At 48.8% G+C, this 24,353-nt stretch overlaps 1 protein-coding gene across 4 annotated transcripts in view; it reads right to left on the reverse strand.

Moving 5' to 3' along the window:
- Window positions 1-24,353, reverse strand: part of eya (eya transcriptional coactivator and phosphatase 2) — a 100,208-nt gene that overhangs the window by 50,604 nt on the left and 25,251 nt on the right. For all 4 annotated transcript variants that reach the window (XM_077641275.1, XM_077641276.1, XM_077641278.1 and 1 more), the window contains exons 2-7: window positions 16,171-16,241; window positions 10,115-10,349; window positions 9,146-9,351; window positions 8,109-8,218; window positions 7,793-7,942; window positions 4,673-4,939 (exon numbers count right to left, since the gene is read on the reverse strand). In XM_077641275.1, coding sequence (XP_077497401.1) covers window positions 4,673-4,939; window positions 7,793-7,942; window positions 8,109-8,218; window positions 9,146-9,351; window positions 10,115-10,349; window positions 16,171-16,241 — 1,039 coding nt within the window. The remainder of the gene's footprint in view (window positions 1-4,672; window positions 4,940-7,792; window positions 7,943-8,108; window positions 8,219-9,145; window positions 9,352-10,114; window positions 10,350-16,170; window positions 16,242-24,353) is intronic.

Genomic DNA, 24,353 nt, shown 5'->3' on the forward strand with positions numbered 1-24,353 from the left:
CTCCCCACTCCTGCGTTGACCTGCAGCTTGGAAAAATTCAAAACGAAGTTCGCATGGCTGCAGGCTCAAGTCGTTGGGTTGCAGAGCTTGTGCCGAACCTTGTGTTAGGCCTATGACTTTGGAGGGGAAATATTAGCAATGCGGCAGATCTCAGAGGCCACGCGCTGTGGAGTCGTACCAGCACAGTGTTGCCAATAGCTTGACGTTCTACTCCACGTTACCTGCCTCGTTTCTGTGTCGCTATCTGTTTGTTCGTTCTTGCGCATCGCTTCAGCGCGCTTTCGACCCTACAGAACCTAGTTGCTCACTTCGTGTCAATGGAGGCAGACTGTGTCGTGGGAACAGGGGAAGGTCGCACAAGAATCCGACAGAGTGTGATGTCACAGATGATCTCGATGCACTGCCCATCGCCAGAAGCACGCTCTCATCGACGATGCGGAGGTCTTCTTCGCTTCAGCACTCGATGTGTCGATGAAGCCTTCAAATATTTCTACTCTGCGAGTGCGTAGTTGAATCCCCGGGGGAAACTGCGTCTTGCCTGCGGCGTTCAAGTGATCGCAGTATCTCAAACAAGAGGTCTTCTTATAAGTTTATGGTTTATGGCGGTTTAAGATCCCATAGCGACTGAGGCTATGAGGGACGCCATAGTGAAGAGCTCCGGAAATCTCGACCACCTGGGGTTCATTAACGTGCACTGACGTCGCACAGTACACGGGCCTCTAGAATTACGCCACCATCGAAATTCGACCGCCGCGGACAGGATCGAACCCGCGTCTTGCGGGTCAGCAGCCGAGCGCCATAACCACTGAGCCACGGCCGCGGACTTCTTCTTATAGAAGTTTTTGTTGTTTTTGATTCTCTGGACGAAAGGTTGCAGATAGCACCGTCTTCCACTATGTAAGAAAGGAACGCTATATCCATGGCGGTGGCCAGCAGCATTACACGATGCAGCGATGTGCTTTTTTTTTTGTCGTTTCACTGGTGTGCAATATCAGTGAGCGCCTGAAGAACACGAACGTTTTCAGAAATAATTGCTTTTTGCTCAGAACATGCCGAACCAAAAATATTGGAAATTACGACTCAGACCCACGAGCTGCGTGGTTTTTCTGTTTCGCGAATTTTATGCCTACTACAACAAAACTGACGCCGTTTGGACGCTTCCGACACATATGCACACAAGAGAATTGACGCGCGTAGGCGTACTCATTTCTTCTCCATTATTTCCTCAGGGCAGCACATACCACACTCCACCACGGCTGCGGCCTGCTTGAACATGATGTCGCGGTCGTCATCGTGGCAGCTTCCAGGCTGTACGTCGAAGCAGGAGGCGATGAGCGGATTAGATCAACGAGACATCAGCGACATTCTTTCAAGGCGCCTCTCCCGCTTACACCGTGCTGGCGCACCACCAAGGAGTGCAAGGAGGAAAGTGGAGAGAGAAAGAGCGAACCAGGAGCGCTGCGCCATGCTGAGTGGTCCGAACAGAGTGGAGTCACGAGTGACAGCATAGTGACGTCACGCGCACTCAAGCAAAGGACATGTAACAACAAATACGCAGTACTAATTCAGCACCGCGCAAACAGCTGTCGCGGAATCTCGCGTTACGCAGCGGTAACCGACCAGATTTTTGTCTCGGTGCTCCTTGCCGCCAGCGTGGCGGACAGCGCTTCAGTGGCTGTCGCGACGTCAGTGCACGGCGGCCGCACCTGCAGCGCTGCCGGGCCATGGTCACTCGCCACGCATGGCGTCGACCGCGTCTCGTGAGATCAGCTAGACTAGTCGTTATACAAGACACAGTCAACGCAGAGAACGAACCACGGCCAATCACGCTGGTTACGAAACTGGTGAATTCGTTCCACTGCTCACGTAACTTGCTCCCGATCCGTTTACTACTGCGTAAAAGCCACGCACCTCCACTGAGCCGGTGTAACGTGCCGACTGCTTCTCGATTTCATTCCACTTCATTTCTGTTACCGACTTGCCATTGGCTCAAACACTGTCGCACTTTCGCTACCACCGCGGGAGACCACTCCTCTTCGAGGAAGATGACGAGAACGGAACAGAAGACAAGAATCGTTGTATTTCACGAGCCGCGTACCTCCTTTTCAAAATGATGCAACATTATAGAAGCTAGGGCTGGAACTGATTTGACCACTCTATTCCATTATACGTCATTTGCTCAAGCGACACCACGCGCCCCAGCGGGCCGCTGCATCTTCCAGTCGGCGCAGCGGACGCCAATAGCGGAACAGAAGCGATGGATGAGAGTCGTTATTCTGCTCCGGTCCTCGGCCAGAATAATCGAATGAATCCAATCCATCCCCATTCTTCCGGCCCGTCGTTACTGCTTCGGGTGAAGTCCCGTTGCTGCTGTGTCATTTCCGAGTGGGGTCCGCGAAAGCGTTGACGTGGTCTTTAAGGCAGTGACGACAGTCGGGAAGGATTTAATAGAGTTGGAAGAGCAGCCCACACAGACTGCCAGGTAATTTTTATTAATGCGTTAGCATTATAGAAGGTTTCTGTGCAAGCAGAAATGGCCACCGCAGTCTGAAAGCAATCAGTGGCAGGTGGCAACCTGCACATCACGCTACGACCAAACCTAGTATACTACCTAGGATATAACGAACATTAGCAGGCCACCTCAGATATAACAACCTTTCGCATGTTAACATCGGACATGCCGAACCTAAGTGTGCCACCTCGGATATATCCAACTCTCCTGTGTTAACCCCGTATATGTCCAACTTTCGCGCGTTACCTAGGATACAAAGAAGCTAATTTACCACCTAAGATATAACAAAGAACGTTTGGCTGCTAACGACCCACTGAGCCCGACTAAACGACCCACTGAGCACCAGCCCAAGAATTCTCTCTCCCGCTATCGCGATAATTGGCCAGTTGGCACAGGGCACGATAAGCATGAAAAAAAAAAGAAAGCAGAGAATAGTCCTTGCATAATACCGGCCCTGTGCCGGATGATGTTAGGATGGTGTTAGAAGTCTGTTCTTTTTCGTCCGCTTTCAGTGGCTGAAGAAACACAGCGCCCAGTTATCGCCCGTATCGGCAGTCTGCGCGAAGTATGATAGTTAACAACAGAATAGAATTGAGCCAAAAGAATCGTTACGTAACGTGGAAGCTCCGGCCGCTCTGTGCATGGCAAACAAGTGAGCACGAAACGGCTCAGGGACGAGACGAAGGAAGGCAGACACAAACGAAGAGCTGTGTGTTTCTAATAAACGAAGGATCGGTGCATTACACCGGTCCCGACGTCAGCCACTCACAGGCCGAGTTAACCACGTTTGTTCATTATGGTTCATTATCGCCTCTTTTGAAGGGATTAGTAAACACTGAACGGCATTTGAGCACGGCGGCCAGTTGTGGGTGAACACAAAAACGAACGCCTCAGCTAATCGCAAGCATTTTGCGGTACCTTACGCTACATTCCGAATCATTTTAGTCCAATGTACGCAGACACAGCGATAACTGTTTTTTTTTTTTTACAAAATGAATCATTTCTTCCCAACAAGCCAGTGCTTCTCGTTAAGCCTAAAGTGGCATAATGGTCGAACACAACAGTATTTTTTTTAATGCACAGGTGGTCAGTAGATGCGATGCGACAAACCTGCATTAGCCGTATTAGTTGTGCATAGCGCTTTAACGTCTATCGCCTTCCTATTCCGACTTTGAATTAGATATCGCCGTAGCTTTTTCGTTCAGCTGCGCGAATGGGTGTCTCGACGGCGAAGGTGGGTGATGGGCAGAGGCTCGTAGGTGGCGGATGCAGTGCCTACCGGTGGGTGCCCCGATCCGCTAGTGGCGCTGGGGGGCTTCACGCGGCCACGCAGACAACGAATTTTTCCCCGAAAAGGGACTTCGCTGCTAATGCAGTAAAAAGGGAGCAGATGCACCTGCGCGGTCTCTCAAGAACAACTTAGACACATTATCGAGAGCTGCATTCAAATTTTGCTGCTGTAAAAAATGGTTTGGCTCTTTCTGGGAATTTTGATGTAGTCCGGCAGCAAGAGATGCATTTATTGCGCAAAAAAATTGCGCTACCTCTCACCCATTTTGCTATAGGCGAGATCAAACGAACCGAATGCCCATATGCTCCACATACTGAAAAGTTTGACAACCAGCACGATTCTCGGTAATGCGATGTGCGGCGCTGCTGAGTGGCCGCTGACAGGTGCGGTATGTTGCCTATGGTCACCGATTACGAGCACGACGCGCACAGCCGGAACTGGCTCCGGTCAGCACTCGCTAACGCCACCTGCTGGGAGCCATCTGTCCAATCGTAGCCACTCCCGTTTCATCGTGTCTCCTCTCCCCCTCTAACCTCGTCCTCCCCACTTAACAGAGAGAGAGAGAGAGGGCAATGCCAGAAACACTACGAACCGACAGCGCCTGCATGAAAGCCTGCCGCTGTGCTGGAAACGCACGGGACAGCCACGAACTGTGAACTCCAGAAATAGTGCAGGTAACGGAGCCTATGCTGCGACTCGATCTGAGATAGTGTTTGGCGCATGCGCACTGCGACGCGTGCTATCTTTAAGCAGACGCTATCCCTTTGCCTGTTGTCCTCGGCCTATTCGCGCAGTCTAAACTTCCTCGAAGTGAGAAGAATAGCACCCGCAAGAGCGTACTACTTTTGCGCATGTCATGACTCACACACCGTGCTGTTGCTGCTGCTGCTGCTGCTGCGAGGGCGGCAGCTGCGCCAGCTGGTAGGTAGAGGGCGCCAGGGGCGAAGCGCAGGCGGCGGCTGCGGCCGCGGCAGCTTGGACGTAGCCGTAGCCCTGGGCGTAGTAGGGGTAGCCCTGAGCCGCGGCCGCCCCGTAGCCGCCGTAGCCGGCCGAGTAGTCGAGCGCCGTCTGTGCAGCGCTCGCGCCGCCGCCGGACTGCGCCGAGCCTCCGAAGGCACCGCCCGCGTAGCTCGATCCTGCACATCGGAAGGGGAGCCGAATATTCGTGCGTAGTTTTAGCACGCAGAAACGCGATATGCAAGCGCACCTCCACGTGTCTGCAGATCTCTGCCAGTCTGCCCGATAATGGCCAAAATCAGTCCAGCTAACAATCGAGGCCCACTTTTCATTGAATAACAATAAATACCCATGTTTTCGTAAGCGTACACTGCATAGTTAGCTATATAGTTACACTGCATGCATGGCGAGTAGCTACGAGGGCAGACTGCCCACGTTATTCAAGTTACACTGGGAAAATAATAAGGTGAAGAAGAAGAAGAGAGCCTCTATATAATGTGTGGCCTTCTATGCGAGCTGCCGTAAGAAAAATGTGCACTGCTTAGCATGCACGCACTGCAGCAGTAGCTTTGCCTGGCCGTTAGCGCCGATATGACTGCAACATTTTAATGCAGGATGCATTTAAAGGCTACGCATGCGCAAATTCTGTCCGGTTTCCGTCCTTGTTAGGACCTGCATAAGTGCACCAGGTGCTGCTGGAACGGGGTTAAAAATCCTCATCTCCTGTATCTTGCAACCGTTAGGTCAATATTTCGTCGATTTGAGCGGGGCCAAACACTCAGGTTTTTAAACTACCACCTACAATACAACGTTACATACGTACGGCACCTCAAAGGAGATAGTAACACAAGGCAGCAGCAGTCTGGAGGAGCCTCCAGCTAGCGGGCGTGCACACAAGAATCGCCATGAGCGCGCTGGATGGCGTCATGTGCCGGCGAGGTGGACGCACGCCTGTCGCGTCTGGACCAACTAGCTCGCGTGCACTAGTGGCGCGGAAGGCTCATATGTCCAACATTCTTGGACAAAAATTTTGTATATTGGAAAACTGTAAGGTACTGTGTGAAAATATTGAAGGTAATGGTCCATTCTTCCGATGTGTAGCAAAATGTTTGTTTTAAAGTTTTTCCATCGCTCGCATCGAACAGTTAAAACTGCCAACGAAAACCAATGGGCAACGCTTTTGACGATGCAAAAACCTTAATAGCAAAAAAAATGCAAGCCTGCCGACGGGAGAACTGCGGATATATTGATTTTTATAGTGAAATCTTGCAATATGTGAAAAAATTGCGTTCATAAACTCTTTCCCGTTCACAGATGTTTTTGTCCAGAATTGGGTACGATCACCTGGCTGGCGCTCGAGGTGGAGCGACCATCTAGACTTGCCTGTCAACATTTCACTCGCTGATAGTGCTGCTATGGCCTTACACAATGGCGTCGACATCGGCGGGACCTCTCACAAATTCCGCTGCCGATCGCCTTCGGAAGCGACAGGCGGAGTGTGACCGACAGCGCAGTCGGGTGAGTGCCAGGCGAGATTTTTGACAGCAGAAGACAAGCATGAATTACATGTCGTACTTGAGCTATCACAGGCCGCTACTCGCAGTCCTGGGTGCCAGCAAAGTGCATTTTCTGAAAAACCGTTCTTTTTTTATGGTAATGAAATAAGGGTCAGCACTCACGCATTCCTAGTCTAGACGTAGCACAGATTACACTTCTTACGTAGCCAAGCATTCGGCACATATATTACGTTACGTATTAGGACAGCCATGACTGACGGTGTACGCTGGATGATGCCTTGCCGTCTGCGTCCGCAATGAACAGCTTTCAGGGAGCTGTGCTAGAATACAGTCGGCTATCATGAAATGTGTCCCAGTTTTTCTTGCAGGCAGCCGGTCTAGCAGAGGCTCTCACTACTAAATTCACATTGCTGTCACTCGACCGGACCTTAGAGATAACCTGGTGGTAAATGAACCCTCCATCGCTGCAAGTTCTACAGCACTAGCTCTTATACGTGCGGTCGGCCCACGGTCCAGGTAAAGAAAACTCGTGCCATTGGCCGGCCTTGTTCACACAGCGCGGGCAATTTGCAGTTTGCACGGCTGCCACCACAAGCCGCGTGGCGTTGAAATCACCCAGGGAATTTCGAATTTTCGGTACATCCCACTGATTTTCTATGGCCTTCGGAAATAGTTGGTGTTAGCGCAGGAAACATTTTATAAGTGAGCAACAAAAGTGGGCCATAATAATCACCATGTTAGCGCATAATTGTTTCTCGGAACTTTCTAGTGTCCTTAAAAACATGGAGGAAGAAAAAAAACTAGGAGGGAGCATGACGTCACGCGCTCAACCTCTGCAAGCCATCCACCTCTGACGCCGCTGCCGAGGGCACTTTCGCGCACAGACTCTTGGGAAATAGGCCCTCCACAGTTACCAGACTGCCAACCAGCTTGGATAGCGGTGCTTTTTAGTCTGACGCAACACAGCGTGAGAGCGAAATCAAAACCGAAATCCGGCTAAGAGCTACCGCTGCCTTGTCACGTGAGGGCCTATTTCCCATGATGCTTTCCATTATATTTTTATGACTAGGCTTCAAGATTCTGACGTCACGCTCCTTCCTAGTTTCTTTTTTCCTCCATGCTTAAAAATTACAAGTTTAAAATGCCGCCATTGCACTACGCTGGGTTTGCTACTGCGGCCAGCAGTTGGCGTTAGTTGCTGAATGCCCAGGAAAGCCGGGCATGGTTTTAGTGGTACAGATTAACAAAACCTTGTTGCGCTAAAACGAGAAGAAAAATTGTTAAAAACAAAAATGCTACTAAGGACTTAACGTACTAATACCGGAGCCTCCTGAGGGTTAAATAGGTTATGAAAATGATGGTGGTCATGAAGCGCTGTAACATATTACGCCAAGGTGTTCACAAGCTCACAGGAAAACTGGACGCATGATTTCTTATGGATTGGTTTCGTTACTGGCAAATGAGCGCGAGTGCAAACACGTAAGCAAGCGTGACGGGTGGCATGGACGGTCGTACCATATGCGTAGTGTCCCTGGGCTGCCTGCGCCGCGGGACTCTGGGTGCCGTTGGAGGTGGCGAACCCGCCGGCACCGTACAGGTACGACTGGGCCAAGTTGGACTTGGTCTGGCCCGACGACGGCGCTGCCGACGAACTCTGCCGGGAACCTGCGATGTCGTCGCTTTGCAGATGGCCGGACACACACAGCATAGAAAGCGAACTTTTCCTTCCAATATTTGTCGCTCTGGCCTCTTTCTATGCTGTTTACGGAGCACTCCACGCCGTGCTAGCAAGCACAAGTCGGAAAAAGGTGAACGACGTGGATATACTCACCGTACGAAGAGAGGACGTCGCCACCGTACGCCTGGCTGGACTGGGTGCCGTAGAGACTCGATGCCGGCATCGAGTAAGAACCGCTGTTCAGCTGGCTGTACGCCTGCATGCTGCGCCGACCACATAGAAAGGAATTGACACAATTAATAGCTGAAGCAGTGCTGCCACCACGTCTCCAACGTTAAAACAGGGGCCACTACGTGGGAAAAACAAAGCGGTAGAAGCCTGTAACAACGGTAAACCCTCCGTAGTCGGACCGTCCCGTGATGGGACACTTTTCCGTTTTCTGTGCGAATGCCCCTTTCCTCTTTTGACATTACCTGCGCTTTGCCGCTGGGTGCGAGTACGTGTGCCTTACGTCTCGGATGCTCCATGTTTCTTATACTGTCTCTCTCCCTGTCCCCGTTTCGCGTATACTCAGTATGGGTCCTTATACTGAAACAATGAGCCGATGGCATCTTTCCCCCTATGCCCTCTTCCCATTTCCCCGCACTGTACCTCTCTCTGCTTCCCTCCGCTGCACTCTAAAAAGCCAAGACTGTGGCAACGCGCGGACGAGGCCTGTGCGGTGACCAACGCAGCGATGGCTATGCCTTGACCGCCTTGACGGATGCACGACTATAACTGCCGGTCACGGCCTGAGTCACTGCCCTTCACTGCACACCCGGCTGCCAGGTGCCGTCATACATCAAAGTGGTCGTGCAACTATCTTAATGGAACACACGGGACAAATGCATCCTGTCGATATACAGGAGAAATTTGTCCTCCGTTTCCCTTTAAGAATTGCCGTAATCGCTCCGTAGCTTAAATGTTAAACGGACGGAACGGACACAGAGCAGAAAGTTTTGCATAGCGGAGACGTACTAGCAGGGACGTACGCAGCGTTACGAGACACCTTCTGCGCAAGCGCCGTGACAAGGGCGGCGTGAAGTCGGGCCACTAGGCGTGCGCAGCCAGTGTCCGGTATGGGTCTACACTAGTACGTTTTCGCTATGCTAGACTATATGTGAACCACAAGCCCTTGCCCTCCTCCTCACCTCGAGTAGTAGGGCGCGTACGCGGCGCAGTCCAGTGCGGAGGCCGCGGCGGGGCTGCTCTTGGACGGCGGCAGGGGATCCGCGTCGGACACGGCTCCCCCCAGGCGCCCTCCACCCCCGCAGTGGAGCCGGTCGCCCAGTGAGCCGTCCGACGCGTACGGAGCGGCCACGGGACCCAGCGCCGAGTCGGCGTAGTCGGCAGAACCCTGCCGCCACACGGGGAGAGGGAAAGGATATCACACCAACGCCAGAGCCGATCCGCCGGTACGGACTCACTGATCACAGCAACTGCGAAAATCCCCACAAAGCTGACGTATTTAAATAAGCCGCTTTGAGTAGAACAAGTTGTGGAAGGAGGGAGGAGGGGGGCAAGTTTTTTTTTTTTTGTGCCATCCCCTCTGAACTGTGGCGGAATTTGCCTTCATTCCGTATTTGTTTTCTATTGTTATTTTTAAACTTTCAGTCCTATCCTGGTGCTTCTAAGCTATTTTCTTCCTGGGCACGACACCCGTAATTCAGCCTTCTCTTGCTCATCTTTAGGGTTCATGCTCTAATTTTTCTTCTCCTAAAGCTCAGAGCTTCAAGAAGGCTACCGATTGTTCTTTTTGACACCTGGATGTATGTATGTTTTTACAGTCTATCAAAACATGTTTGATACTCCGGCGGGCTACGCAGGAATCATCTCCCTTCTAGGTCGGTGCGTTCCCATGCCACTTGCGGCATCCAGACCAACTTCCCAAGGCTGTCCAAAATTCACTTCCGTCACATGAATGTGAGGAAGAAAGATAAGACGCAGAAGTACCGTCAGCAGCTGACCACGCAGTCCACAGGGGGCCACATTCTGCTGAACTGCAGAAACTTGCCGCAGGCCAATCGCCGAGCATTGATTCTGAGTTTCGTACACCTCGTCGGGTTACAAATTCCCGCCAGCGACCTACCTATCTGTAAGAGCCGTGCGACACGACATACCTGGTGCAGTTTTCCCAGGGCGTCCTGGTGCTGGGGGCTGCAGAGGTTCCAGGCGGTGGTCGGGTACGGCTCCGCCTGCTGCGCGCCCTGCTGGCTGCCCGGGGGCTGGGGCTGCAGGGAGGCCAGGCCGTTCACAACGCCCAGGGCGTCATCGGTGCCCACGGGCGAGTCCGGACCGGAATTGTCCGAGCCGGCGCTCGAGCCGTTCTCGGCCGGGCTGCTCTGGCTGTCCTGGCTGCGCGGAGGCCAACGCACTACATCGCCCCTGAAGCCGAGCTATTGGATTATATACGGGCGGTTATGCACGCCGCCATTTGGCACACCCAATTCTCGTAATTCTAGCATATACCATTCTCGCAACGTAGCAATCACACATGTGAATCCGTAAGCTACGGTTGGTGTCAAGGTGATAGCTGTTGTGCGAAGAAAAAAGGAATTGTTCTGTAACCATCAACTTCCTTGAGCATGCTGGGCAGAAAACGCTCGTCGGCAAATCTGGGTCTTCTTTTCCGAGCTGGCAGCAGCAGATCAGCAGGTCGGAGAGGCATTCTTCCAGCCAGCGTACCTGCAGTTTGACAGAGTCTCGCCGGGCGTAGGCTTGGGCCGGTTATAAATAAGTGCCCGTGAATCGCCTGATGCGCGCTGCAGGCAAACAGTGGGTGTCAGAAAGATAACAGCGCGCTCGTTGACGCAAACTATGCACCGACACTGAGAGGTCGCGGATGCCGCCAACGTCCTGAGAAAAGCATATAAATGGCTGTTAAGAAGATGAATGCGCAACCAGGAAGTGTGCACTGTGGTCTATAGACTGTATACTCTGTAGTCAAATGCAGTGAAATGAAGCGCCAACTTTCCTGTGGACTGTTTCAACTTGATAAGAAGTCATTACAATATTGATTTTGTTTATAGATCTTCCTGCCTCAACTTTGAGGCACTGCATGGTGGCCATGGTAGCATTGCATTTCGGCGACGGCATTTGCGCCAGCGCTGCAGCAGCCGACAACGCTTCGCCTCGAAGACACTGTTTTGCCTCGTTGTCGCCGTGCATACTCTTATGGTAACAATCCCAAAATCTGGACAAACGTTTCTAGTTCCCACCGCGAGTCGCGTCGCGCTGAACATTCAGATTTACAAATATCTTGGGGTATGTAAACGAAGGACAGCTTTACATGGAATAAGGCGAACAGACTGTTAGGGAGAAAGGGCGAAGAGATGCTGCGATAATGAATGAAGCGTGGGGCATTATGAGGGCACAGGAGGTATGCATATAATAAGCTCTGACACGACTCTCGGCAAAAAGAAAAAAAGTTGATTGGTGAAGTATTGGAGCGTATTATGAGCTATCAAACTCAAGACGGGCAGTTCTATTGAAATGTTTAGTTTTCAACAGGTATGCAGTGGAGAGGTATTTGGAAAGGAATAATAGTGCCAGTGCTTAATTTTGGGAACGCTGTTTAGTGCCTGGGGGCAGAAGTTCAGTCGGCGCTGCAAATAAATCGCAGAGGTGTTGGTTAGCACAGGTGTCCACGGCAAAAACACAAACGAGAAAGCACAGGGGCACATGGATCGTTCGAAGCACGGGAAGCTGAGAGTAAAATAGTACATCAAGAACACCCTAGGAAAGTGGACGATAACAGGCGGGCAGCTAAGGTGTTTAAATACTTATAAAGAGCGTTGACCCACAGTGGCAGAAAAGGAACAGGAAACTAACCAGTAAATATGCTAGAAACAGGGACGGAGAAGTAAAAGAGCTTTAAACGACAGAGAAAAAAAAAACGCAGGCCAAAAACTGGATTATTTCAATAAAATAGAAGTAGGTTGGGCAGCTGTATAGAGATTGAAAAAGGCAGAGCAGGAAGGAATCGTTCAAGAGGCCGTGCTCTACTCTGAATCCAGATCAGGGTTGACGCGAAGCTACAATTAGTGAGGAAAGGAAATGGCGCAGGAACTGTCTCACTTCTAAATGGACACCTCAACCACGCCATAAGGGGAGGGAGGAAGGTGGGAGTGAAAGAAGGAAGAGAAAAAGATGTGCGGAGCCCTCTACTACGGCATCGCTTTCTTTCTTCTTCCACTCCTACACTGACATCGCACAGCACACGAATGCAAAAGGCGCCCGTGTGCCGTGCGATGTCGCTGCACGTTAAGGATCCCCAGGTGGTCGAAATTATTGCGGAGCTCTCCACTACGGCACCTCTTTATTCATCTCCTCTTTCACTCCGTCTTTTATCCCTTCTCTTACTGCGCGGTTCGGGTGTCCACCGAGATGTGAGGTTATCACTGCGCTACTTCCTTTCCTCAGAAACCAATTTTCAATTTTTCATAGCACGGATTTTTTTATGGCCGTCGAAAATAGTTGGTGTAAGCGTAAGGAACATATTATTGTTCAGCTTTTGCAACGAGGCGGAAGAGTCAGTCGTGGTAATCACCATGTTGGAGCAGAATCTGTCGGGACTCTCTGGTTTTCTGAAAATTAGGAGTTTAAAATATCTACATTCATGCCATGTTTTGTTTCATGTCATGGATTGGGGAGAGTGCCTACGGGGCGCAATTCGAACAGCCAACTTTGCTGTCGTGTTTTATCCTCTAGAAACATTTTTAATAGGGGCTGCACATCGGGTTTTCCCGGCTCATCAATCAGAAAACATTGATCTCATCTTCCCCGCACATGCACTCAAGGAACGTTTGTGGAACAACAGACGATAGTGGCGATTACAGTGGGAAACTAAGAAACTATTAGCTTAACAGCAGGCCTACATTGGCTTATATAACACAAAGCACGGTTTATTTATTTATTTTATTTATTTATGAATACTGCCGTCTTGTACACAAGATCATAGCAGGTGGGAAGCCCTTAAGCAGAACGCCCGGCAAGGGGTGACACTGACAGTGCCAGTTTTTTCTACGCTGGGCCAATGTCGGTACATTATTGGTACGCTGCTTGGTTCGACAGCACTACTCAACATGTTCGGGCAGCTGGGCTAACCCTGACCGTTCACACGACAAGAAGCGTGAACACCCACGCTGCAGTCGCGACGCACTCAGCGAGTCCGAGCGACAGATGGTCCCTGCCAGAGTCTCGCCTCGGGGGTCGGCGTCGCGTCACCGCAGCGATGTGTTTGCTTTGGAGTCGCGCGCCCGCGTCGTGCATCTTCCGACGCCGCGCTGCTCGCTAATCACGCAAACACCCTCCTCCCACCCTCTACCCCCTCCACCCCATATTTTCGCGGCCTCCACGCGGGGCTTATCGCCTGCTCCTTTGAGACCCGCCGTACGCTGGCCTCATGCGCCTACAATTTATCACCGGCTTTACCGAGGCTACTTGTATATATATATAATCGGTGGCTGCTTTGGGAACGAGAGAGGGAGACGGAGCGACTTGCTTTTTCTGGGCGTCCCATTCTGAACGGCTTCATTTATTACTATTTTCTTTGTTTTCTCGTTGTTTTCCGGCAAGCTGAAAGAAGTCTCGAGGGTCCGAATCCCTTGCTTGGACCCATGGCGCGCAGAGGGTTCCGAAATGCGCTCGGATATAACTTCGCTGTTTTCGTCTTTCCCTGTTAGTGGACTGTCAGCAGCCAACGCTGCGGCCAGACATGCCTCTGAGCCGAGTGGCTAACCTTCACGTAGCTGTTTTGAAACTGCTGAGGCTTCTTCCTTATTCTTTGTTTTGGTTTGCGTTTTTATCGCGAAGGCAGAGTTTGCGGCCGCAGACAAGGTCGCCTTGCTGGGGTTGTTTTGTCTGGGAGTCTCTGTCTCCATCTAGCTCAAGGGCGTTATCAGAACATTCTGCTTTGGATTACTTTATAGAATGCGTACGATTTGTCTTTTGAAGGCACCGAGATTTTCTACACATTCTGGCCCGCTACATTTCAGTGCCGTGTGTCAAGCGTACAAAGAGAGGCTAAGAAATGCGCACGTGAAGAGGAACAGTATGGCAGTAAAGTAAATTGAGGTCAGTCGAGGAAAAGGTGATGAAATAAAACGCATGAACATTACTATAAACTCAACATAATGTTTAACACTGCTAACGTTTGATAAATTTAGATACCAAGAATGTAAGCGAAATCAGGTCACAGAAACATCACACCATCATAACGACAGGAGGAATGAACACAGTAGAAGTCGGAAGTGAAAGAATCCATAATACGCTATTTATAATGAGCGAATGGATTGAGCTGAGTTGAGTTGAGGTGTTGAATGCTACAGGTGGGATTAGCCTCGCTTATTCTGCCGGCAATTGCTCCACCGTAGCGTCACTTCTATGTTAATAATGAATTCTTAAATTACTGTACATTGTTAATTAGCGCAAGCTTGGCAGGTTTTTCTTTGCTGATGTCTTCGGAATAAAAGAACATTAATACACCAGGGACAGCGAGGAATGAAAAATCGCAATGGACAAGAACAATCAATGTACGAAGACACTAGCCCGGTGGCTAAATCGGTGCGGTGTTCTTAGTCACCTTGCGTTATAAACTTTAAAGGGCATTGATTGATTGAGTGATCGATTTATTTATTTATTTACTTATTTATTTATTTTCAAGTACTGTTAGCCCTTGCGTGCTGTTACAGGGTGGGAATGGTACAATCAGTCAATTCAACACAGTTGCAGCTCTTCTACAAAGTTTTCAAGTGAACATGTTTTGTCGAATATGTGTCGGTCAAGGATATTCCATTCTATAATTGTTTTAGGCAAAAACGAAAACTTATAAACATCAGCTCTCGGCATGTATGGCATAACTGCAAAAGGATGGTTAGTACGCGATGACAGTCTTCCGGGTGACCGCAAGTACAAGCTGGAATCCAGACTGAACATACTGTGATAAAGCTTATAAAAAAAAACTTTAGCTTAGCAATTTTTCTGCGAGTAGCCAATGTTGCAACTGTGCTTGTAAAAGAAGTTCTGATACGGGCTGCGTTCTTTAGTAAGACTTAAATGTAAACCTTACTGCCAATCTTTGAACACGTTAAACTTTGTCTGCAAGATATTTCCCATTCGGATCCCAAATTATGCTTGCGTATTCCAGACTTGGTCTTACTATTGATTTATAGGCTTGTAGTTTGACATCCGATGGTGCATCTTTTAGCTTCCGCCTTAGGAATCCAAGTTTTCGTTGAGATGGTCCTCAAATATTTTGGATCCAAGTTTTCGTTGAGATGGTCCTCAAATATTTTGTACATGATCACTCCAGTTTAAGTCATGACTAATCGTGATGCCTAAATATTTTAATTTACTAGAACGCTTTAGTGCTCTGTCATTAATTATGTACGGGAACACTAATGGCTTCTTCTTGTTCGACACAATCATACAAGTTGACTTTTCATAATTAATTTTCATGTCCCACTTAACGCACCAATCACACAAGCTTCAAGGAGTTATTCAAGAGAAGCTGGTCTTGCAGGCATTTTATGCGGCAAAATAACACAATGTTATTTATCAGCAAGCAAGCGCGCTTCGACGAGAGGGTGCACTTCTTTCGCAATATCATTAATATATAATAAAAACAATAATGGACCCAGAACGGAGCCTTGCGGAACCCCGGAGGATATTGGTGAAGTCGATGAGCGTTCTTAATCTATTAATATTAGTACAAATTGTTGTCGGTTATTTAAGTAAGCCTGAACCCAATTATTTATTTGCACATCGATACCCATCTCATGCAGTTTGTGTAAAAGCTTGCCATTGCACACTCTGTCGAATGCTTTGGAGAGATCTATCGCAATGACATCAGTTTGCTCTTTTGAGTTTATGGCTGTAGCAAAAACTTGAGTAATTTCTAAGAGCTGTCTTATTGTCGAGAGACGGCTACGGAAGCCACGCTGGTTACTATAAAACAGGCAATTACTCTCAATGTATTCTACAAAGTATTTGGATATTATATGCTCTAACACTGATTGATTGATTGATTGATTGATTGATTGATTGATTGATTGATTGATTGATTGTGTGCCAAAAAAATAAGTACTAATGCTTATTTCTACATGCCCGATTCGGTACACTCACGAGCTTAGGTCTATGCGCGCAACCTAGGCGGTCGAAGAGGCGATCCTCTCACCTAGACTCCTGAAGGGCATGCTGGGCTCCGACGGCGAGGTCCGAACCGCTATCCTGCCGTCTTCGTTTGGCCTGCAACGAAGGAAGGAGGGGAAAAAAACTCACAGGGCAGTTGCTGTTGTGTAACGCGGATTCGGCGACAACTGGTTGCGGTGGGGAATGTAATTATGTAATATTCATTATCATTTGTCTTCTTCTCTGGTAGAGTGAGTGTGACGTAACCATGCTATGACCCATGACGTCATTGTGTCCAGGTCACTCAGCGTGACGCGGTGCAGTGACGTCATTCGTAACATCGCAACACGCTGACCAATAACCCAAGCTCGGTGATGCACCAACACCGAAGATTGGGGAAATGTGCGCTTAACAGCTGCCGCTGTAAAAGTGTGTGCGATTCTGTGCACCGTGCCGAGGTATTAGATGTCCTCAGGTGGTTCCGGGCAGTCTACCTTGCATGCGCCCACAGATAGAAAGCCACCTGATGCTTTAAAACTAGGCAATTATTTATCGCGCAGTTCTTCTGCAGCAGAAAACTGATTCATCATTTTTCCCGCAGCTTCCACTCGGATGACAAGCAACGAAATGGCAAAAGACGTGTAGCGAAAAAAAAAAAACGCGTTCGAAAGAACGACGCACACACGCACAGCACAGGCGCTAACTTCCGACTGATTTGTTTCCAAGACAGCCGTGGCGAACGTGAAATCTAAAGACTCTCAGGTGCATAAATCAGTCGAAAGTTGGCGCCTGTGCTGTGCGTGTGTGTCGTTCCTTCGAACTTCGCGTTTTTTGCGCTACACGTCTTATGCCCAAGTATCGACAATGAAACGACACTCCGGGCGCTTTCTTTGACGTATTCGTGGAGCCCATGGCACAACAAAACAGAACAGAAAACTTTCCACCTCCGCACATTGCGGAAAAACAAAGAAAAAGTGCGCTCGCAAGACCAAATGACCAAATTTCGAATTCGAACAAAGGATATTATTTGTTTCGTGGGAGTAAGGACATGCCTGCTAGCAAGTTTCAGTAGCGTGCGTTGAGTGGAACATAATATGATATTCAATGTTCACCGAGGAGCCTCTCGGCACTTCAACCCACGTCGAGTGACGTCACTTGAGGTGCACTTGCCCCGATTGTTGTGGCAGCACCGAAGCCATTCGTTGCGCACAGGAACAACCACTGCTTGCCGGCGTAATCAGGAATGTGCTAGTCCAGAGGCTCCATGCACGTTTCTGGCGTTCCGTAGCAGACGACAGCATAGCCACGTGGGCGAGACCACGAGACCGTTTTCTCACCAACCGAAAATACTAGTTTCTACATTAAAGAGCATGCTTTGTCGTGTTTGCACATGTTTCACCTTATGTACATTTTAAGCTGCGTGGTGTTTAACATAAATTTTATTTTCTTGCGTAGCATGGCCGTGCGAGGACCCTACCTACTCTCCCAAAACGAACACATTGCTCACGAGTTCAATCACTGCCCCCCCCCCCCCCCCCTTACAGCGCAGTAGCAAGTCGGCAAAGATTGAGTTGCGTTCATTTCATTGCTGACTGCGAAACGCCTCTCAAGCCTTCGAAGTAACCGACATCTTTTGTCACCACAACGGTGCGATGCTGGGCCCATGGAACAAACATCGCTTCTAGCTGCCGGGACATGACTTAATGAGCGCTTTTCGTTTCTCCATCATGGCAAGGCCCAGTCGCCAAGGGAAAGCATTACTCTGCCAGTGAAAGTGTGCGCTAGTCGCTGCATGTATGTGTTCTCAGTGAGACCGCGTTTCCTGTTGCCACGCAATGGTCTGTGTGCACGCACAGGGTTTTATTCTGTTCACAGCTGGTGCACAGTGAGAGCTATTCAAGGCGGCCTCGCAGCAGAACGACGCTACCGGAATGTCGTTCTTCTTCGTATTTGGCGCCAACAGTATAGCAGACGACGTCATTTGTGTTTTTTTTTTCTTTTTTCTGCACATTTCGTAATCCCATTCTGTGTTCACGTGATCAGTACCCTGGCGCCGCCTTGATGTACACGTCAAGCCTACGTCACAATTTGAACAAAACGGCGAAATGTCGAGAATAGCTCCCCCCCCCCCCCCCCCTCGGGTTGGCCGGTCCACGGTGACGTCAAGGTGCAGTTAGGTGCTGGCGCCTACCGAGACCGTAACTACAGCTTCATAATCGTTTGTAGTGAATTATTAACTATGCGTACTGGCGTTCCGGGCTCATTTTCACAATCACCAGGCCCGTAGGCTTCGTTCAAGGCAAAAAAAAAAAATGGTCACCCAAAAACTTTGTGTCTCTACCCCTACAAGCCAAGAACATGGTAAAGGACGAAATGGTAGCGAACCCCTTCGGAGACACAGAGGCTGTGGCCTGTGCGTCCCGTTCCCAGTTCATGCCTTTCCTGGACATTGGTGTTCCTGATTATGCACCCGCCGGGAAAAGATTTGTGCGACTGCTTCCCCCCCCCCCCTCGTAACACTATTCGCCGAGCAGCGACCGCATGGTCCCGCTGACATCAAATGTCGAAATTCTTTACGATGCAGCCGACTTCATAGATGAAAAAAAAAATAGAAAATTGCTTGTTGGGGAAAGGAATTGGCGCAGTATCTGTCTCACATCTCGGCGCACACCTGAACCGCGCCGTAAGGGAAGGAGTAGAGGAGGGACTGAGAGAAGAAAGGAAGAAAGAGGTGCCATAGTGGATGGCTCCGGAAAATTTCGACCACCTGGGGATCTTTAACATGCACTGACATCGCACAGCACACGGGCGCCATTGCGTTTCGCATCCTTCGAAACGCGGCCGCCGTGGTCGGGTTCGAACCCGGGTACCCCTGATCTGTAGCCGAGCGTCCTAACCACTGAGTCACCGCGGCGGGTAAACTTCATAGATGCAGCGACAGTTCTTCGCATGTGCAGAAAGTGCAGATCTCCCTGACGTGCCAGTGACTCTACCACGTGCAGGCGCCTGGCGCCATCTGCCCGTGTGCTTTGGTACTGGCGCTGTCACTGGCGGCGAGCGACTGCGGCACACGATACGCTAAATGTGTCAGTGTAGCATAGCGTGTACTCTGTTGGAAATTCGCAGCCTTCTGCGAACAGAACTTACCTGCACGCTGAACTAAATGCATGGCGATCCAGTTCATCGAGAGAAGCTGGGCTAGCTGGTACGTATTCATGGTTAACGAGAGCAAAAAAAAAAAAGACGAAGACGGCAGAGAAGTAGAGTGTTGTCTTCTTTTCTGCCGCCTTGGTTTTTTGTTGTTTTTTTCGCTCGTTAACCATGGATCCCGTTGATGCCATGATGCAGCGAAACGCTGGGCAAATCCTCGAAGGTATTCGGACGAGTTATGTCATGGTCGAGTTTTCGGCTTACTGTTCGAAGGCATGCTGTACTCCTACATCAGTGCTGTGAATTTGAACAAGAAGAACGCGCTGTTTCTGGTCCACTTTTACTTGCGGGCTGAGAAAAGACAAGCGAAATGCCGAACACCGCCGGCGACACCCCCGTGCGCTGCGTGATGTCAGTAACTCCATGTTGACTAAATTAATCCGGAGCCCTCCCTCCCTCCCTACTTCCGAAATAAGTTAGGAATAACTTAAATAAATGATTTATATAATGCAAACAGGCGTTTTACTCTGTCTATCAACCACAGCGGTGAAGTAGTGGCTTGAGCATCCACTTCGCATGCACGAAGTGCGGGGTTCGATTTCCAGTCCCACCGGGTACCCGCCGGTGATACGTTGGTTTTCCCCTGGCCTGGTGCTCGGCTTCTTTCAAGTGAAATTCTTGGGAATGGGACTCTGACCCCACCTTGTGTAAACACAAATACCTTGTGTAATGGCGCTCTTTGGCCAAAGCTGCCCTTGCGCCATACAAGTGCATCGCCATCAGCATACTTTTTAGTCCAGACAGTATGCCGCCAGAGGTGCTTTTAGGGTAGCCAAAATTTACATACCTCGTTATGCAAAAGCCAACTCCAACGGTAAATGATTCAGATGAGCTAATTGCTGCTTTTTCATTACAATGCCACACTTGTACACAGGAGCCGACTAGTTCGGGCTTCCCCGCTTTTCCTTTGAAATACGTCTAATACTATTCCAAAATTTAAGGAATTCCCCCCTAGGTGGAGTGGATTTCTAATAAGAGATTGATTACTCATTAGCATCCACCAAAGCGCAGCCAACGGCTACAGGATTGTCTGGGCCAAGACAAATTCCTCTTCAACTACGAAGTTCCTGTGAACGCCACAAAGCTTTCTTTTGCAGCCATTGGCTGCTCTTCGGTGGATGCTAACGGGTAACCAGTCTCTTATTAAGCTCTCATACTAGAGCCAGATTCTTTGCAAAACTTGTTCACATGTTTGTCGCGATGAAGTGTACATAATTATGCGCAGCCTTTGAAAAGCAACTGCGCAGTTGGTGCATTTAGGGGAAGAAAAAAACTGAATCAGTCCGTACTCGCACCCTGGTGACATCAAAGGGCGAAGGACACGTGACTGCTTAGATGAGTCAGTGCAGAAACAAAAGCCGAGCAACGCCACGCCGTTCCGGCCGCACTAAAGGTGAAAAACTTATTTTTTTTTTTCTGCGCAGACTGGTGGGACGTGCGTGTTATATACCGCTACTCTGTGAGACACGCAGCGATGCGCAGTGCCCGTCGTACTTGGCCCTTTCGGACTCCACGCACAGTTCGCTCCACTGCGAAAGGAACAGTAGGTTCGCGCCCAAGAACGAATTTTGCTGTGGCCTCTGCACTGAAGCTATCAAAATCTCTCATGGGGAACAAAATTATTTAGAACAAAGGAAACAGTGTGCTGTTCATTTGTGCCTATGGAGAAAGTATTGTTTGAACAAGAATCTTTTTCCTTCCACATTGAAGCTAACTGTACATATAACCGAGTACACAGCAACTCACTGCTATACTGTGCAACAGCTAACGCTCATTGTTTATTTCAGATTCTTCGCATCACCGCTGGACACCTTTTCTGTTAGCTGGAAAATAATGTTCCTCCTAACAGCGAGTCTGGCAGCACATTCTTCGCCACAGTCGTCTGGGTAGGTTTTGTCATGCAATAATATCATTTTAATCTTAGTATCTAGCGTGATCTGCCTCTTCAAAAAAAAAAAAAGAAATGTAATCCCTAAGGTACTTCGAGAGTTTTTCTGAGAAATCCTGGCGCCTCAGTGTAAATAATGTGGAAATAATGATGCCATAATGAGCTTAGCACGACTAGCGGAAAACTTTCCTGTTTACAATGTCCGCCATCCCGAAGTGTGGTACGTCGCCAAATGCAGAACCAATTACGGGTATCAAATGCTGAAATTTCTACTGCCCACACTTATAAATTTATTATTTATTTATTTATTATTAAAAGAAACTAAAGTTGACATATTTGGTATATCACCAAAAGAACTGCCTGAAATGTTTGTATAATGATGCCATGCAGTGAATGTTTTCTTCTTTGCCTGGTACTTTCCTGTTCGAGCGATTTTGCTTAACTCATATATGTGCTCTGCCCAAGTGTATTGTACTTCCTTAGCCGCACGCATCTGTGCTGCCCCTTGTGCTAGGGGGGTCAGGGCTCCGCAAGCTGTTTCTCACAGCCTTTACCTGTCCTCCTCGTAACGTTTTTGTTGCGGAATAAATTTGATTTGATTTTATTTGGAAATATTTAACCACTATGACATGCGTGAAGAAAATTAACATTCGGTTATCGCGTTATAGGAATAATTGGCTTTTTTGAGGCTTCTACAAATTTTACGGAAGGACGAATAGCTTTTCAATAGAAATTACGAGCTGATTTTGAAAGGGTTAACCAAATATTCGTGTCTAAGCTTTCCTCAGAACTTTGCCTTATATAAAAATATTTTATCTGTTCTTTTCAGCCCAGAAAATTTGTCAGGTCAAGGTGAAACATTCATCACCTGACCGATAAAGCAATCTGCCTCCCACTTAAGGTTTACGGTTAGTTCGTGCAAAGGCGCGTGACCGTAATGTGAAAGTCATTCTCGCAGTAGTTCTTGTTACGCCGCAGTGCTGTGAAAATTAAGAACTTCTATTCATGCCGCAAAGGATTACATCTCAAGTTTGATATAAAACAAAAAAAAAACAATTTTTTCTGCAGTATTTTGTCCATACACTTAGACACCCTCAGTGCCTTTTGAACTTCGATGTAGATGCGAAAAGAAACAAAAAGGAGGGTACGAGCCAAACATTCCGTTTTGTATTGCTCGTACGTGATGATGTGAACAATAATCCCGCGCTTATATCGAAATAATTCGCGTTAACAATATGTTTATGAAGGCAGAAGCAAACCCTGTATTTTTCTTTTCTTGTACTCATATCGAGTACTCGTTATTCCTCCCCCCAGCCCTCATAACCAATTCCGGCCGTCGGCGATGAGAGCGAGACCTGACAACACAGTACCGCTGTATAATTTTTTTTTAATTAGAAATGTACGCGGCACACATCAGCGCATACATACGACACAAAACTGTGAAGAAGGAGCCAGATGCCGGATGCTGTTCTATAATTGTTATTTTTATAAGCTGTTCATGGGAAATGAGACAGGGAGGCCCAAGAAGTGCAATGCGGTATTCAACTCAAAATGTGTAAAATCCAGCGCAGTTGCCCGTTGACGGTACACCTATCATTTTCCTTTCCCTAGCTCACTGCGAAGTCCTCAGTTTAATCTCAGACCTCTTCGTAAGCCTCCGATGTTCCACCCCGCAGGTGAGTACTCGTGTGTTTTCCTACTGAGGGATACTGGTAAGCTGGTATATTCATAACCTGAGAGTACCTGCCAAATGCCCTCCACGCTAGCCTATACGTGGGCTTGTACGCTAGGCAGCCTACGCTGACATGGGTGGTCTTGGACCTATTTTTACCTGAGGGAGCTGTGCAGTTCGATCACAAAAATCGATCTGGGAATATCTCGAATGAAAACCCTTACAGAGGCATTTTTTCGTTAAAAAATTGACAGACGATCACGATAGTTGGTAACGCGAAATTTGAGCGCAGCTCTTCACGGCTGGCAGATGGCGTGTTGCGCTGCTAGCCACCCTGACGGATCTTTTTCCGTGGCATGCCACCTTCCCGTTGTCCATTCCCCTGCTCTCGACATGGCAGGTGGCGTTTCCCTCTGCTACTACCTGCCAACACGCCACGTAACACGCCACCTGACAGGTGGCGTGTTACGCCGACGACGTCGACACCGACTACGACGCGGAACGCAGAAACGGGCGCCTAACAGCTGCGCTCTCAGAGTGCAGCGTGTAATTTATGAAGCACCTTTTTTCTTTTTGGAAAAGAAAAGAGATGCTCCACAAATTACATTTACTTGCACTCATCAAGACAGTACACTCGAGAAAGAAATCAGGGTGATTTTTTTTTCTTCTGCCTTGCCATATCAGGAAACGAAGGAATAACGACAAACTGGCGCCCAACACATGACGCTACAGTTCGTGGTGTCCCGGAAAGTTGGGCACGTAATAATTAGTGAAGTAATGAGCGTGCTGCATAACGTGCAAATCTGGCTGCCACTTGGACACAAAACGTCAAGCCAGGTTTGTAAGTTATGCAGTACTCTCATTGCTCGATCAATTATAACTTTCTCAACTTTCAGGGACATCGCCAACTAGCGTCATCTTTCGGTCGCCACTAGCGAAAACTGCGTAACCAAATGGGAATATTTTAAACTTGATAAAATTTTTAGAAAAATAGAGCTTCCCCTAGATTCAGCGCGGCCACAGAAAATAAATGAGATGCCTGAACATTCGAAATTCCCGCGGTGATTTTCAGCGCCACGCGGCACATGGTGGAAGCCATGCGAACTACAAGAGTTTGTCCAGGCTTCCCGGGGAGCACCAAGAAATGTCGAAGATTGACTCTTATCCGCGTGCATCGTTCACGCTGGCGTTGCAAGCTACCTCTGGTCTTGTGTCTATAAACGACCATAAGAAACATGTATTTGCGAAAAAAAAAAAAGCTGCAGAGACGCATTAGCGAATTCAAAGAAACCAATTGAAAATACTGTTCGTGCAGCCAGAGCCCCGGGTGACATATGCATTCAAATCCCTGAAAACACACATCGGGCCCTTTTTGATAACCATGACGAAACCCTTTCCTCACGAAGTATGGGCAAAAACCACACTTTCGTGGACTTGAAGTAGTCTTCCTCCGGACATG

Source organism: Amblyomma americanum, chromosome 10, assembly GCF_052857255.1.
Source record: "Amblyomma americanum isolate KBUSLIRL-KWMA chromosome 10, ASM5285725v1, whole genome shotgun sequence".
NCBI lineage: Eukaryota > Metazoa > Arthropoda > Arachnida > Ixodida > Ixodidae > Amblyomma > Amblyomma americanum.